The 15410-nt window shown below is 37.5% G+C and overlaps 1 protein-coding gene across 2 annotated transcripts in view; it reads right to left on the reverse strand.

Moving 5' to 3' along the window:
* Positions 1-15410, reverse strand: part of zfpm2a (zinc finger protein, FOG family member 2a) — a 167248-nt gene that overhangs the window by 48019 nt on the left and 103819 nt on the right. For both annotated transcript variants that reach the window (XM_056266173.1, XM_056266172.1), the window contains exon 5: positions 11787-11898. In XM_056266173.1, coding sequence (XP_056122148.1) covers positions 11787-11898 — 112 coding nt within the window. The remainder of the gene's footprint in view (positions 1-11786; positions 11899-15410) is intronic.

Here is a 15410-nt window from a genome sequence, read left to right on the forward strand (position 1 = left end):
TCTCTTTATGACAATACCCACAGAGACTGGACAGATGGCGCTACCATCACCTCATCCCCAAACTCTCCCTCCCTCTGCAGTGCAGTGAACAGGAATGGAGCAGAAAGGGCTTGTTAACCAGAGCGTTAGTTATGGGGTGGTCAGGAGGCTTGTTTATGCTCTGAGGGATGAATGTGAGAAGGACAGGCAAACTATACTGACACAACATACAGTAGGTCACAATAATTATGACTATTATTTAGGTTGAGTGATTTATTGAAACAAAATGAGCAAAACAAAATGTCTGATTCGGATAATTATTGCTTTGAGTCAGCTCCTTTAAATAAATAAATGGATTGGGTTCACTAAACCAGTCTGAAAGATTTGTTCACAAATCACATGATTTGTTTTTATAACATCTCTAAGTTCAGTGGCATAAATAAGTAAGTTCAAATAATTTGGTAACACTTTACGATAAGGTTCATTTGTTAACATTAGTTAATGTATTAACTAACCATGAGCAATACATTTGTTGTATTTGTTCATCTTTATTAACGTTAGTTAATAAAAATACAGCTGTTCATGTTAGCTCACAGTGCATTAACTAATGTTAACAAATACAACTCTTGATTTTAATAATGTATTAATAAATGTTGAAATCAACATTAAATGCTGTATTATTAATTCAGGTTAACTGCAGTTAAATAATGTCAACTAATGAACCTTATTGTAAAGTGTTACCAATAATTTCTGTGAATCAGTTCAAACTGTCCTTTGTCAAAAACTCAAACAAATTTTTTTATGGACGTTTCTGAATAAAATTATCGTTGTAATTTCATTCATTTACAATACTAAAATATTCCAGATTAATGAAGATTGCTGAATATAATTGAAAGATTGTTAATGCTTTTTAACTAGATTTAGATTTATTTAGCAACAATTTTTTAAATAATTATTTGATTTGATAATTTCTCTAATTGAAAATAAATCACCCCATTTAAGCAAAGTTAGAGCAAATACACAAATAACATCAAAATGATACTTCAACAACTCAAAATCACACATAAATCATAAAGCATTTTGCATATCTTTAAATACGTATGTGTGTAATGAAAAATCCAATGAAGAAAAGTCTTCTGAAATACATTCTCTACCTAAAAACCTCTTGAAGCCAGTCTCAGAAACTGATAGATTTCATTGTCGAATACCTTGTGTGATAAAAGCACGAAGATGGTTTAGATCTGAAGAAAGAGAGATTTGATTTGAGCGAAACACATCTTGGATAAAGTGATCTGGTGCTCAGGTTTGGGAGAAGAGAGAGAGAGGGAGAGAGTAAATGGATATAAAACCATCACACAGGTCACCAGCCACCCACTGTGTGAGGATGGATGGCGGTCCAGTCATGTTGTCTCCTCGGCCGCAGGGCTGCACTCTTTATGCAGCATAAAATTACTGTCAGCCCCCATGTTACCTCCTCCGATAGGTCACTAATGCCACACGCACTTTACATTCACATTTACTGTACATCATCGTTGGCTCTGACGATTCTGTTATCATTCACATGTATCCTCATGCCGTTCCAAAACCTTACGAGTTTTTTCTTGCGTTGTGAACCCAAGAGTATACATTTCCCTATATAATAAAACTGGACGCTAAAATTTCCCTTTCTCCAAGAATAAAACCATTTTTATGCCTGGTTTTTAAATGGTCAATTTGTTCTATTCATTTCTGAGACTTCAGAGGGTTCAAGAGCTTGTAAGGCAAAACGAATATATAGGCTCTTTCAGGAGAGTAATTTTCCATTCAATTATTCTATAGTTAAACACTCACAGATATGTCAACGACTCTTTTTCAAGTGCTCCTTGTTGATTATGCTGTAAGAACGTATGATGATATTCATAATCACATTAGCTTTCGCTTCTTAATCGTTTGGTGATAAGTGCTCCATTCTGCCCGTGTTTAAAGCGACTCGAGTCCAAACTTAAAATCAACACACAGGAAAGCTTCTAAATCCACTTATGCTGATGTCCAAAGGCGCAAGATAGATAATCACAATAATGTGCTTAAACATGGTGAAAAATGTCTGCAGATGGAAAAATAGCTACTGCGTGGGTGGAATTTACCGATTTAGAAACGGGAAATGAGCATCACGGTACATATAGATCGGGTGTGAAGAATCTCAGGACACAAAACAACAATTGTCACCCCACTGTACACAAAGAAGAAATAAACATGAACATATAGCTGCTCTTTCTACTGTAGACATCTATTTTACTGATCTCACATGCATTGCATATCAAGGAAATATGTGTCCTGAAAAATCACACCTGTCTCTGTGACAGCCACAAAAAAAAGAAAAAAAGAGATCGGTCTCGGCCTGTCAATCATTCTGGAGGGAGGGTGTGTGGTCCACGTCATATCCCACCCCAAATTTGTTATTATTAGTGATTTTTATTACTGATTATGCAACTTTTTAATGTTTATTACAATGTGAAATTATATTTTAAGCAAGTTTTCCCACAAAATCTCATTACTGTAATGTATCCAGGTGTTTAAAAAAAAAAAATTTCTACCTTTTTTTGCATTACTGTCTATAGCAAACAGTTAATGTAATATAAAGATTTTTAATGATTTTAAATAAATTACTTTTTTAAAATTATAGTAATGAAAAGTTGAGGGAAATTGTGCTTAATTGTCATTAAAATAATTTAAAAATTTATAAAAAAATACCCAAAAAACTTAGCCCTATTTTATTAATAAATATTTTATTATTTTTTATATTTATTTTATTTTATATAAAATCTTAATTATTATTATTATTTTTTTTTTATATGACCAGGACATGCTTAAAGCACGTTTATATACTATATTATTTAAGTATCCTCCATGAAGAGTAACAGATGCAGTGCAATAATCCGCTGGTGTATTGTGGGATGCAGGAAGTATTGTTTACTGTCTCTTGAAGGCTCCGCTCCAGACAGTGTTAAAAAGCTCAGCTCTCACAATGACACTGAGATCTGTCTGCCCTCTGGAAATCGATGCACGGGCATTTTTCAACATCGATTATACAATTATGCAGGTTAAATCATCAAGCCCACACACACTCTCACAAGACACACGCGCACTCTTGAAACACACATTCACTCACTCCAGGTGCAGGTACTTCATGAGCTGATTAGAAATGCCACGGGGGAGTTGAACATCACTCTTAGCAGCTCCAGAGCTACACAATTGAATCATAATTAATAGTAGCAGCAGGAGGTTGTGATCCACACACACACACACACACACACACACACACACACACACACACACGCACACACACACACACACACACACACACACACACACACACACACACACACACACACACACACACACACACACACACACACACACACACAGCTACTAAAGCTGTACATAGTGAGCAAAATATGCAGAGTGAAACAGCACTAAAAGTCTACTCCTTAAAGAACCAGTCATTCATATTTGAAACTACACCATGCTAGTACCATGTTTTTTCATTTACCATAGTTTTACCATGTTTATGAATATGCACCATGGTGATATCACTTTGCTTGAACAGACAGGATGGTTACAGACAGACATCTTCTTCCTTTTTAGAAGATGATTTTTTATTGTACCATAATACCGTGTTTTTCCAAATATGTACCATGGCAATATCATGCTTCTTTTGAATATGTACACTGGTAATACCATGATTTTTAATTACCATAGTATTATGTATTCGAATACCATGTTTTTCAGAATGATAATACCATGTTTTTCTTTTAATATGCAACATGATAATACCATGTTTTTTTTATTTTTATATGCACCATAGTATTACTCTGGGTTTTTTTTTTGTAAGTGTTGATTTGGTATATATATGGTTAAATTCAAATGATGCATGAATATGGTAATTACAGTGCCATTTTATATATCAAAGTACCATCATCATTGTGACAGTACTCACTCACAGCAGCTGCAATGACATTATTTTAACTTTCAATCCTCCTGTCATACTATGACTAACTAGTCAAAAAATGTTTGTTAAATATAATGTGTATATGTTCAACACAATTCCCTTTGTTAGTACACTTTATGTCCAATAAATGTGTATGTTTATGTGTGTGTGTGTGTGTGTGCTCAACTTAGCATTATGCAACTCTCTCCCCCCCCCCCCCACCTCTCTCTCTCTCTCTCTCTCTGACCGTCTGTTCTTACTGCCTGGCTCACTGCAATCAATTATTGTTACGGTAGAATCATTAATAATTTCCTAATGAAAATGATTCTGTTGATCTCTGTTGTATTTTAATTAAACATAATTACGCTGGCGCTCAGAGCTGTGGTGGGGACCCCTTCAGGGTACAACCCAGTTTTAACACCCTGATAATGAAATTTTACATTGTGTGCAGTTGTTTGGTTATTATGCGTTGCAGTATTTTCCGCTGTTCAAAGATAAGAGATAATAACCCTGGCACCTCCGTGTGCTTTGCCTCCGTGCCTTTCAAAGAGGAAGATGAAATGAAAACAATTTAATGGCCTTAACAGTTTAAAACACGACAGCATTTGTCTTTTGTGTCGTTCCAAACTCAGCTGGCATGTGTCCGTCTTCTAGCGCTTTATTGCCAGCGTGAAACCCCTCACCCAGCACTGCGCTTACACAAAGACATGCACGCAAATGGAGATAAATATATGTTTGAAGGTTCGGTTTGTACAGTGATGAAACAGTTCGCTGCCTATTAGGGTTGGGAATCGAGAATTGGTTCTTATTCAGAACCGGTTCCAGAAAAATATGGCAACCGAATCATTTGCATGACATTCGGTTATGATGATAACGCTTCTGTTTTCGGCATTGATGCCGAATCTGCAGCACCACTGCAAAATTAATCATATTTAGTTGTAAGTTTGAACTGAATGTTATGAGGCAGAAATTGGTGCCAATAATTAATAAAAAGACATGTGATGTGAAAGTATGGTAACGCATACTCAGAATTTGTCCCCTGCATTTAACCCATCCAAGTTAGTGCACACACATTAGGAGTAGTGAACACGCACACACACACATTACAAATCATGGACAAACCCCCCCTCCCCCCCCTCAAAATATTTTTTTGTAGCATGTTAAAATTGCCACGTTTTGAGGATGCGCAAAAACGCACCGATTTTGTGTCCCTTTAAATGCAAATGAGCTGCTTCTCCCGGCACAGAGGGCGGAGCTTCAAGAGCTTGTGTGTATTAGCAGCTCTGATTACAGACGCACACTGAAAATTTCAAAAACGTTTAGGCTTTTATGTTCAAACCGGAGTCACGGACAAAGATGGTGAAACTCAAGAAGAAGTGACAACGTAGAATGCAACAGGACATTTCTGAATGGTTAGTTGATGAATTTATGTTGCTGAACAGCAACATTACACACCAACTAAAGGTAAAAAAGTGAAATCATAATCAACCACCCCTTTAAAAAAAAAATCAATGAAATCATTGCAGAACTTGAACTGAAACTGGAAGTGGAATCAGGATCTGAACCAGAATTTTTTCTCTTTATGATTCCCATTGTTAGTGTTTCCCATCACAGAGAGAATGTGAGAAACAGAAGATTATGAAAGAAAAGGCTGGAGGTCGAGGCAACGATGGAGGTCAAGGTAACATGTCTCTGCTCTGACTCTGTCACATCAAATGCACAATAGAGATGTGTTGGAGGAGAATCAGATGGAGAGGAATTACAGAATATGAGCCGCACAAAGACACAGTGAATTAGTCCAGTCCTGCGGTCTATGAGCTTATGTAAAACGCTCTCGTTACACTGGTCAATTTCCACACGCACAATGGCCAAATTTCCCCCTCGACTCCTCTGACACGCTCTATCTGACTGTTCCTGCTTCTAAGAGGCTTAGAGGAAAAATTTAGGTGACCTTTAAATAATCAGACACACTGGAGCAGAATATCTGCCGTCCAAACGCACAAGAGCTCAACTGTCTGGTACCCAAATTTCAAAAGAATACATTTGATTTTAAGTGTCATTTCAGTGTCTGACAGGCACATTAACTTCTCATCAACACATTTAAGTTTCGGAAATAATAACATTGGTTTTAAGACAAAATAAGTGTCAGATTTGCGACAATTCAAAGCTTTCTCAGTCAATTTAGTCACAGAGAGCCAGACATTCAATTCTCACTATATATCTGGGCAAGAAACGACCACTTACACAGGAAAAGACCATCTGAATGACATGCAAATTGACCAATCACAGTTCATTTTGTTTTTGAATGCTGTTTAGAGGGAGGTTTATCTAAATGAAACTTTAATTTAATCTAAAATAGTTAATTCCTTAATAATACACAAGAGGACAAACTTTCAAATAATCACATCCGTACACACATACACGCATACACGCGTGTTCTTGCACAGATCAATCCTGAAATCCTACTAGCATCTATATTCAGAAATGACAATAAACATTTCATTTGAGCTAAAACTGAGAAATATTGAGGAAAAAGATGGAGTATAATAAGACAAGTGTTTGTTTACAGTTTTGTTGTCCCAAGTTTCCCTGGTTATTACAGTCTTCACCAAGTGTGTCTGTTCATAGAAAGTTGTTTTAGCGCAGTGATGTTGTGTACATAGACTGGACTGTGAACATTCAAGGCCTTGAGAGAACGCTGATGCAACTATTTGCAATAAAATTTCAATAAATCTGTGCTGTATCCTAAACAAGGATGTCGGCCAATAGGAAAAATGTCCATTATTTTCCTCCTCATTAGGTCTCATCAGGTTTGTTTATTTTTCTGTACATATTTATTGATTTTACCTCTCTCTTTTTTTTACAAAAATGTCCAAAATAAATGAATAAATATTTTCCTGTTACGGCTGAATATGATAAATGATATTAAAATATCATATAATTTAAAAATATATCTTTTTGGTATTAAAATTTTATATTTATTACATTTCTAAATAAATAAATAAATAAATAAAATGCTACAAGTGAATTGAGGCATCATAGTGCATCATAATGCACAATATTATGAAAATTCACCATTTATTTTGAGATTTGCAAACTAATACTAATACTAAATACACTTTAACAGTGTTATTAAATTATTTGTTTTTAAAGATCAACTTTAAATAAACATTAGATGACACCAAAGTTTAAAAATAGGAGATAATGAGCATGCATTTACAATTAAATAAACAATCAGAGCAATCGACATCTAGAACCGTACATTTTTGTTAAAATCCCGAACAGCTGAATCGGTGACCTCGCAGTTGAATCGTTCTCTCTCGCTAATAAATAGGAAGGCAGAGAAGAAATTATAGAGACTTAACACAACACTCCAGAAATCCTGTTATTAGCCTTTTTGTTTCCCATATTCAGTCTCCTGGCAAAAAGATTAGACGATTTTAAAAGAACTGCATAATCTTCTTTAACAGCTTATCAAAACTTTAATGATTTGCTGATAAAGCGCACAAATGAAGGCGCTGGTAAAGAGGATCAGCCCCCCAGTGCAGTGCAGTGATTAGAAGATGAGAGCTAAGAAAGGAAAAATCCCACGTCTGCCTCGTGTTCACTTTGAGGGGGAAGAAACTCTGTTTCAGCGCAGAGGAGAGTCATAATCATCTGAAAAACATTCGGCTAAATGAGGGCTCTCACTCTGAAATCCTTGTACTTCGCGTATTTACTTATTTATACATGCATCTCAATGTAATATGCCCATAAAAACAAGTTCATAAGGAACAGCACTTCAAATTGTCAGGTCAGCATGCTTCCCTTACACAAATGTATCACGGAAACCACAGTTTCTGCTGAAATACAATAGTGACTACAGTTATTAGTGTTGCTTGTTAGCCTAATAACTCAAATTAGCCAAATTACTAAATTAGCCAATACCTTGTTGAGAAGTGGTCTGCTATAAAGTTTCTTAGCAATTGGACAAGAGAAAGTCTGTTGGCTTATATTGAAGGAGTCAAGCCATTTATAGAGACCACCCACAACACCCTAGCAACTACCCGGCAACACCCTGACAACCATCCAGAACACCCTAGCAATCATGCAGCAATGCTCTGTTAAAACCCCAAATATTTTACTCTGAAAATCCAGTTGTTTCAACAGTAAAACTGTACTAACTTGCTGTTAGCCATACCACATCATCAGAAAAATAAATTATAATAACAGAAAGTAATTTGAATTTATCAACCCAGGCTCATATGTGCCACTACCTAAATTTTTGCAAAACTGCAAAAAACATGCCTATACGTATACATATAATTCACTGCAGGTTCTAGCTGAAATGAACAACTTGTATTCCTGTTCAGGGCAAATTATAGATTTATAAAGGCTTATTTTCACAGTTCCTTGCACAACATGTATGTTATGACCTCAAAAGACTAGTAATACATATCACATTTCCAGCTCCATATGTATAGCTTTTCTAGCATTGTAATCTTGCTCAGAATCTCACCTGATACAGCATTGCACTTGCGATGTGCAGCATCGGTTATAAGTCCCGTTAGTCAGACTCACAACACTCATTAAAAGAGCTCAAAGACTTGTAGAATCAAACTCAAATGGCATGGTTGCTTCGGCAAATGCATTTGAACTCTTTCCCTACTATTTCCATGTTCCCGGCTTTCCGTGTTTTCACTGTTATAAGGTAGCGGGCGCTATTACGCATCTCCTGAACGAGTACAGTATCTCCAGATCAAAACACGGGCAAAGAAGAAGCAGAAACGAGCGATCTCATTAGCAGATGCATGTGAAAAATAATGCAATCATCAACAATAAACAGCATATAAATGGCCTAATGTTCCCAAATGTCGACCCAGGACGAGGTATAGGACTGTGCAAGCTTTGTTCATGGACTCGATCTACTCCATCTATGTTTTGATCATCGTTCTGAATCCCATCCAGATGTAGTCTTTGACAAAAACACAATTATCTCAACTTTTTGCTCAAAATGTTGCTTTTTTATGAACCTAACCCACATGCAATATTAAAATAATGCATGAAGCTAGAATAAAACTCATTTGTTTTGTTTAAAAGCAGAGGGTCTGTTCTTTCTTTTGATACATTGCCTGTTCAAATATTCATACAACAAAATATTCTGGAGGCCATAAAATTTTGGCGCTGGGTGGCAACTTTAAAAACAACAACAATGCTGGCAGGGAAAGAGTTAATCTCATGTTTGCTTTTGTTAACACTATTGATTAGGTTTAGTGCAGGCACTACGCAATAGAGCATTAACCTTTTAGCGCCACTCACTGGACATTTTCATTTCCGAAATGCCACGATACATACACGAACCAACGTAATGAAAAACGTTGCCAGATTCATGTTCATCTGACGTGATTCATCTGTAAAACTAAACATGCTTTCACTGAAAATTTGCTAAAAAGTGTTGCGAAACGTTAGCCTGGTTAAAACCAAACCATTCTCAGTTGTAACTGAGTTATGGTCTGGCAAAGCGTCATAGACAAATAATTTCCAGAGGGGCGTCACCAACGGACGTCGCGGATAGACCTAAAACCAATCAGAGCGATGAAGGAGATGGCGTATGCAGAGCGGCGGAGAAACATCTCAGAGTGTTGTTCTTTGCTCGGTTTTTAACAAAAAGGAAACGTTCAAATCGCTTAAAGCAGCACTAAGTAGGAATTCCGTTTTTGTCAAACAGCGACCCCTAGAGTCGCTGTGGAGTACTTGTACTGTCGTGAATAGCACTCACGCAGAGATGGCTCGCACTCACGGCCGGATCCCCTCCCCCTGTACACCGGTACCTGTTCAGTAGGATGGACGCTGTAACGAGTGGAAATAAGGTATGGCCCCTTTAAGAGCTGTGCGCCCTGTTTAACTGTCGGCAGTCTGTATTGTATGTGCGCCTCGAACACCACATGTATAGGGCGCCGGGTTATTTCTGTTTGATGCTCATTTTATCAGATCTGTTTTTTGCCGTAAAGCAATTCGTTACCTCGCGAGACCTGATATCACACGATACTTCCTAACACTGAGGCCGGCGGCTCGTCGGCCCAAAGTTGCAAGGGTGGTTTTGCGGCTCACAGGCACCAGGGGGGTGCGAGACGACCACCATTCAACACGAAATCAGTAATATAAACATTACAATGACTCCAAAGCTGTTCGGTTAAGGTAAAAAAGTTACTTAGTTCACCTTTAAAACAGACGCGATAGCTGATTCGAACGAGTGATGTTCGACGGCGGCATCCATCTTTGTAATGTAGGCTACAAAATCTGCTTCAAAATCCCAGCGCTGTCGTCATCGTGTAAAGCCCGCCCCAACGTTTCTGATTGGTGCCGCGATTTTGGCGGATTGGAAATGGGCTTGAATGAGCTCTTTGCCAGACTAACTTTCAGAGCAAATCTAAATTTGCCGGAAGTTGTCTGGGTTTTCCCAGGCTAGCGAAACGTGCAAGAAGCAACATAATATGATTTTGAAGAAATGTATCCCCAGGCATTTCCAATGACCCTGGGTTGGAATTTATTAGAAATTATATAGAAATTATAGTGTTCTGGTGGAAACAACAGTAGGGTTAGCATTGTAAGAGTTATAACATGTTGCTAGCTGTGTATTCACACTAGGGCTGTCACTTTACGTTCGAAAATCGATTGCACAATCGATCGGACCAACCAACACAAGTATCGAAAACGAAAATAGGGAATCGATTTTAACGGCCTTTTTTTTCTTTTCTTTTTTTTAACCAAAAATGTGTTTTAGGTGGACAGATCAATACAGCACACAGAACATGTAGGATGTTGGAAAATAACAATGTCTTTTCTGTTAACCAAATGCTTTTTAATATTCGCTATTACTTCAATGGAAGTGAACAAGCGCGCCGTTATTTGTTGCGTAGTGACGTGTGTGTTCAAGTAAGCCAGAAATGCGCAGATTCTGCACAATATTAATATATCACGAGGACTCACGAGTTGCGTATTTGCGCTAAATACGCGCAGATTTGGCTTACACGAACTTCCACAGCAAAGAAAGTTAGTAAACATAGAAACACGCCAGATCGGCTCGTGATTTGACAGCGTTACCCGCCAAAGTTCATTTTTACCCGCATTTGGCGAGTTGGAGGGAGTTAATTTCAATCCCTGAATGTTGCGCTCCTGTTTGTTTGTCATTGTGCACGAAACTTCACGCCAATAAATCATCAGAAATATTGCTGACTTGTGCGTCTCAAGCGCCCTCTTTACACTCGTCCTAATGCCTGTTAGGTGTCCGTGGATTTGCCTATATTTGGTGATGAAAATGGAAACGTCTTTAGACAGGGAAAAGCGATTTTACAATCGATTCAATGAACACTTACGTCTCAAAAATCGAACAGGCTTTTTTCACAAAAGTGACAGCCCTAATTCACACTCATACTGTGTGAAGTTTAGACAGCATGGATGGGTTATTAAATCTCAATGTTGCGTTTGAAGCCCAGATGATTCGCTACACGTGCAGTTTGATGCATGAGGAAACGTGTGTATCCATCACGTCTGTCTTAGGGCCATCCGCTGTTGACAAGCATTTGCAAACACGGAAAATGATGTCATTAAAGCAAATGTCAGCGAATGACATTTGTCACAGCAAAATCACAATGACCTGTGACCCCACGACCTTACATTGCAAATCGCAATGCTAATAGATGTAAGAGACACGGGAACCAAAGCCACACTAGACATCTTTGAGCATGAGCTGTACACAAACGCAGGTCAAAAAGAAAGAAAGAAAGAAAAGCGATGCAGATCGCAGAAGAGTGCGGTGCATGTGTGTGTTTGGTACGGGGCAGATAAAGCGTCCTCTTACCTTTGCTGTAAACCACACAGTTGTTCTTGTTGTCGTCTGTTCCCTGCCAAGTCACATCCAGCAGCCACCTGGGGCCTGCGTTCAACACCAGCGGGACATGAGGCTTCGTCTTCTGCAGAGGTGGAGATAACACACACACATACACACAACAATCATTTGCTTATTTGGGGGACAGTTTAGCAGCAAGCTCATAATCATAAGGAACTTTATGATATTCAACAGGGATCAACAATAAAGATCAGATGTGTTTTTCGTTCACATTTTTACTTGCAGTGTGACAGTTTTGGGTCAGTTGATGGAACTGACACTTGCTTTGCCACTAAACAATTTTTTTTATTATTTTTTTGGTAACACTTTACAACAAGGCTTCATTTGTTAACATTAGTCAATGTATTAACTAACATGAACTAACAATGAGCAGTAGATGTATTACTGCATTTATTAATCTTTGTTAATACTAGTCGTTCATTGTTTGTTCAAGTTAGTTCACAGTGCATTAACTAACATTAGCAAATACAACTTTTGATTTTAATAATGTATTAGTAAATGTTGAAATTAACATTAGTTTACACGAATTAAAAATGAACAATACTTCTACAGCATTTATTAATCTTAGTAAAAGTCATTAATTAATGTTAACGAATGAAACCTTATGTTACCTTCTTTATATTTTACAAAGTTAAATGTTTGGTTTTCTGTGATGTATTCTACATGGTTGTAGCAAATTCTGCTGATTTGTCACAAAGATCATAATTGATTCAATATTATTTAACATAGATGAGGTTTTGTTGAATTTACAAAAATGTCTGGAAGCTTCATTGATTTTTGGAGATACATTGCAGTTGTATAATTTCTAGCTTATTGCATATTTTCCTTTTGTAAAGAAGAAACATTTTAATGAACAAAAAATTTTCATAAAAAATATGAATATATCTAGCAAAATAAATAAATAAATAAACCAGCGAGATATCTTTATTTTGGTGACAAACACTGCCAAAAGTATGGGGTCTGAGGAATTTTAAGAAATTAATACTTTTATTCAGCAAAGAATGATTTCTGAAGGATCATGTGACACAGAAGACTGGAGCAATTCAGTTTTGTCATCACAGGGATAAATTACATTTTAAAATATATTCAAACAGCTTTTTCAAATTGTAATAATAATTCACAATATAACAGTTTTCACTGTATTTTTGATCAAATCACCGCAGCCTTGGTGAACATAAGATACTTCTATCAAAACTGTTGACATAAATGTAAATCATCACGATTGGCAATAAAACATTATTGAAATCCTAATGTTTTAAATTTCTGCGAAGTGTAAAAACAGTAAGTGTTGTAGTGACAACGTGGCTTATTAGACCTGATTTAACATCCTTCAGTAAAAAATAAATGAATAAAACACAAAAGTGAACCTTTTAAGGACAGGCAAAAGAATAATATGACTGGTCTCTTCTGTGGATGAGGAGAGGACGGTTCTCTGATATATATGTACACATGATGAGAACTGACACTGAAACTCTAGTGTTTTCAGACATTTTCGAGAGTTTAATGGCGTTTTCAGTATCAATAACCTCTCCAGCGTCCTCGCATTTAACTCCAGAGAGTGTGGAATCATCAGCCTGAATTTTTCCCAGCGATCCAGTTTCTGATCTCTCCGATTACGCCCCGATTCTCAGGTGCCTGGGAATTGCAAAAAGAATGCGGGCAGCTTTCGGCGAGCGTTCAGGACTGAACTTTGGCCACATTGTGCCTCCCTATCGCCACCATCTCACTATTTCCTGCAACGGGCAGAGAAGAATTTAAAGAATCAGTATCCATTTCAAAGGCTGATTGAGGTTAAGTTTTATAATGCTCCGGCAAATTATTCCGAATGTGTAACGTCATTTTTCTTTTCTGGCCGGGGTCGAAGCGCACAGCTTCAAGTTCTATCTATAAGGTGAAAGCGGTAAGATAGAGAAAAGCTACTAAAATGAACTCGCACCCTTTTGTGGAGAAAGAGACACTGCTGGTGCCCGGCTGTTCTCTATGCAAGTTTTTTTCTTCCATTTCATTTTTCAAATGGCTTTTTTTAAAGGGCAATGAAAGCTCACTCCGAGGCAGGATTGGTAGAGATCTTGGACAGCTGTTACAGTAGCCCATTACTGGCAGGCAAAATGTCTGTCTTTCTGGGCCATTAGACGTGACGCCCCAGGCACACCTTCATTAGAGTGCAGCAGAAATAGTTTAGCTAAGTGAAAATGGGCTGGAGTCACTCTCAAGCAGCTCACGTGACATCATTTCCTTTCCCGAGTCTACATCCCCTGAGCTGTTGCAAGGTATGCATTCACAACAGATAGGATGTCAGAAACAAATGGGAAATGTTGCCAATTTTGTCACTTTTCTCCTTAAATTCTTCAGTGGAAACAAAGAAACAGCATATATTGTACAGATTTAAAAATAATGTGGGTAGCAAATACGATTATTTGGTCTTGAGAGAATTTATATTTGAGTTCAAATTGAGATCTCTGAATTTTAAAAGCAACCTTTGCTGTCTTGTGAACACAATCTGAGACAGAAAATCTCTACACTGAAAAACAGGTTTCTCTCAGAAATTGCTAGTAAATTATTAAAAGTGAATTATATGTGAACTTTTCAGGATAGACATCTTGAAAAGATACTCCAATAATGTTTTATTTACAGCTTTGAATATTTTTTTCTTTACAGTGTAGAACAAAAGGGATACTTGTGAAATTACAAGGATCTTTTTTGTCAAGAAATAAATGAGATATTAAAAAGATCTCATTTTTGTTATTTATTATGCTTGTCCGTTTGCTCTCAATCTAATTTAGTTTACAATTGTCTTCATTATTCTATCAAACTACAGGTGAAATCTTGTCTTAAAGGGTGTTTTGACCCTCACCTGGACGTCTACGTGGGCATCTTTTCCCACACTGGCAGCGAGACAACCATCGGCCATTTAACACAGCTCCCGTTTCACATCTTAAATTAGCCATACAATAACGTCTTATATCCAGGCTGACCTGAGAATTTTACAGGCCTGTCAAAGAGCACCACAGACAGTCTGATTGTTGCCACGACAACTATCTAAAATGAGAATCAGATTAACCCTTTCTCTGATCCCCACCGTCTGGAGTCATCTCTTATTCAGAAGCAAAGGTCCGCCCTGTCTCTCTCTCTCTCTCTCTCTCTCTCTCTCTCTCTCTCTCTCTCTCTCTCTCTCTCTCTCTCTCTCTCTCTCTCAAGGCCCAGAAGTTCCCTAAAGCAGCTAATGATGCAATTCATGGAAAAAAATGGCCACACATGTAATTTTTAAAATGTAGATGTGTATCATGTGACTCAAATCCTGCCATTCATCTATATTTTTCATAAACTATAGCTGCAGTACTGCATACTGTGCAGTATATGCTTTCATAAAACAGTATAGACCAACGCTACTTTTGCGTCGTCGAAGGATAACGCCCCCTTTTGGGGGAAAACAAACGGATTCCCCTGAGAACAGAACTCGCTCCAAATCTGCTAAGTTTCTTGATAGCAAAAATGGCACAAACTTAAAGAAGCTACTGGATACGGGGTTACAGAGGTGTCCCTTTGAAATGGTCGAAACCTGGATTAATGACCCCA

Source organism: Rhinichthys klamathensis, unplaced genomic scaffold, assembly GCF_029890125.1.
Source record: "Rhinichthys klamathensis goyatoka isolate OS25496 unplaced genomic scaffold, OSU_Roscu_1.1 h1tg000246l_1, whole genome shotgun sequence".
NCBI classification, from domain to species: domain Eukaryota; kingdom Metazoa; phylum Chordata; class Actinopteri; order Cypriniformes; family Leuciscidae; genus Rhinichthys; species Rhinichthys klamathensis.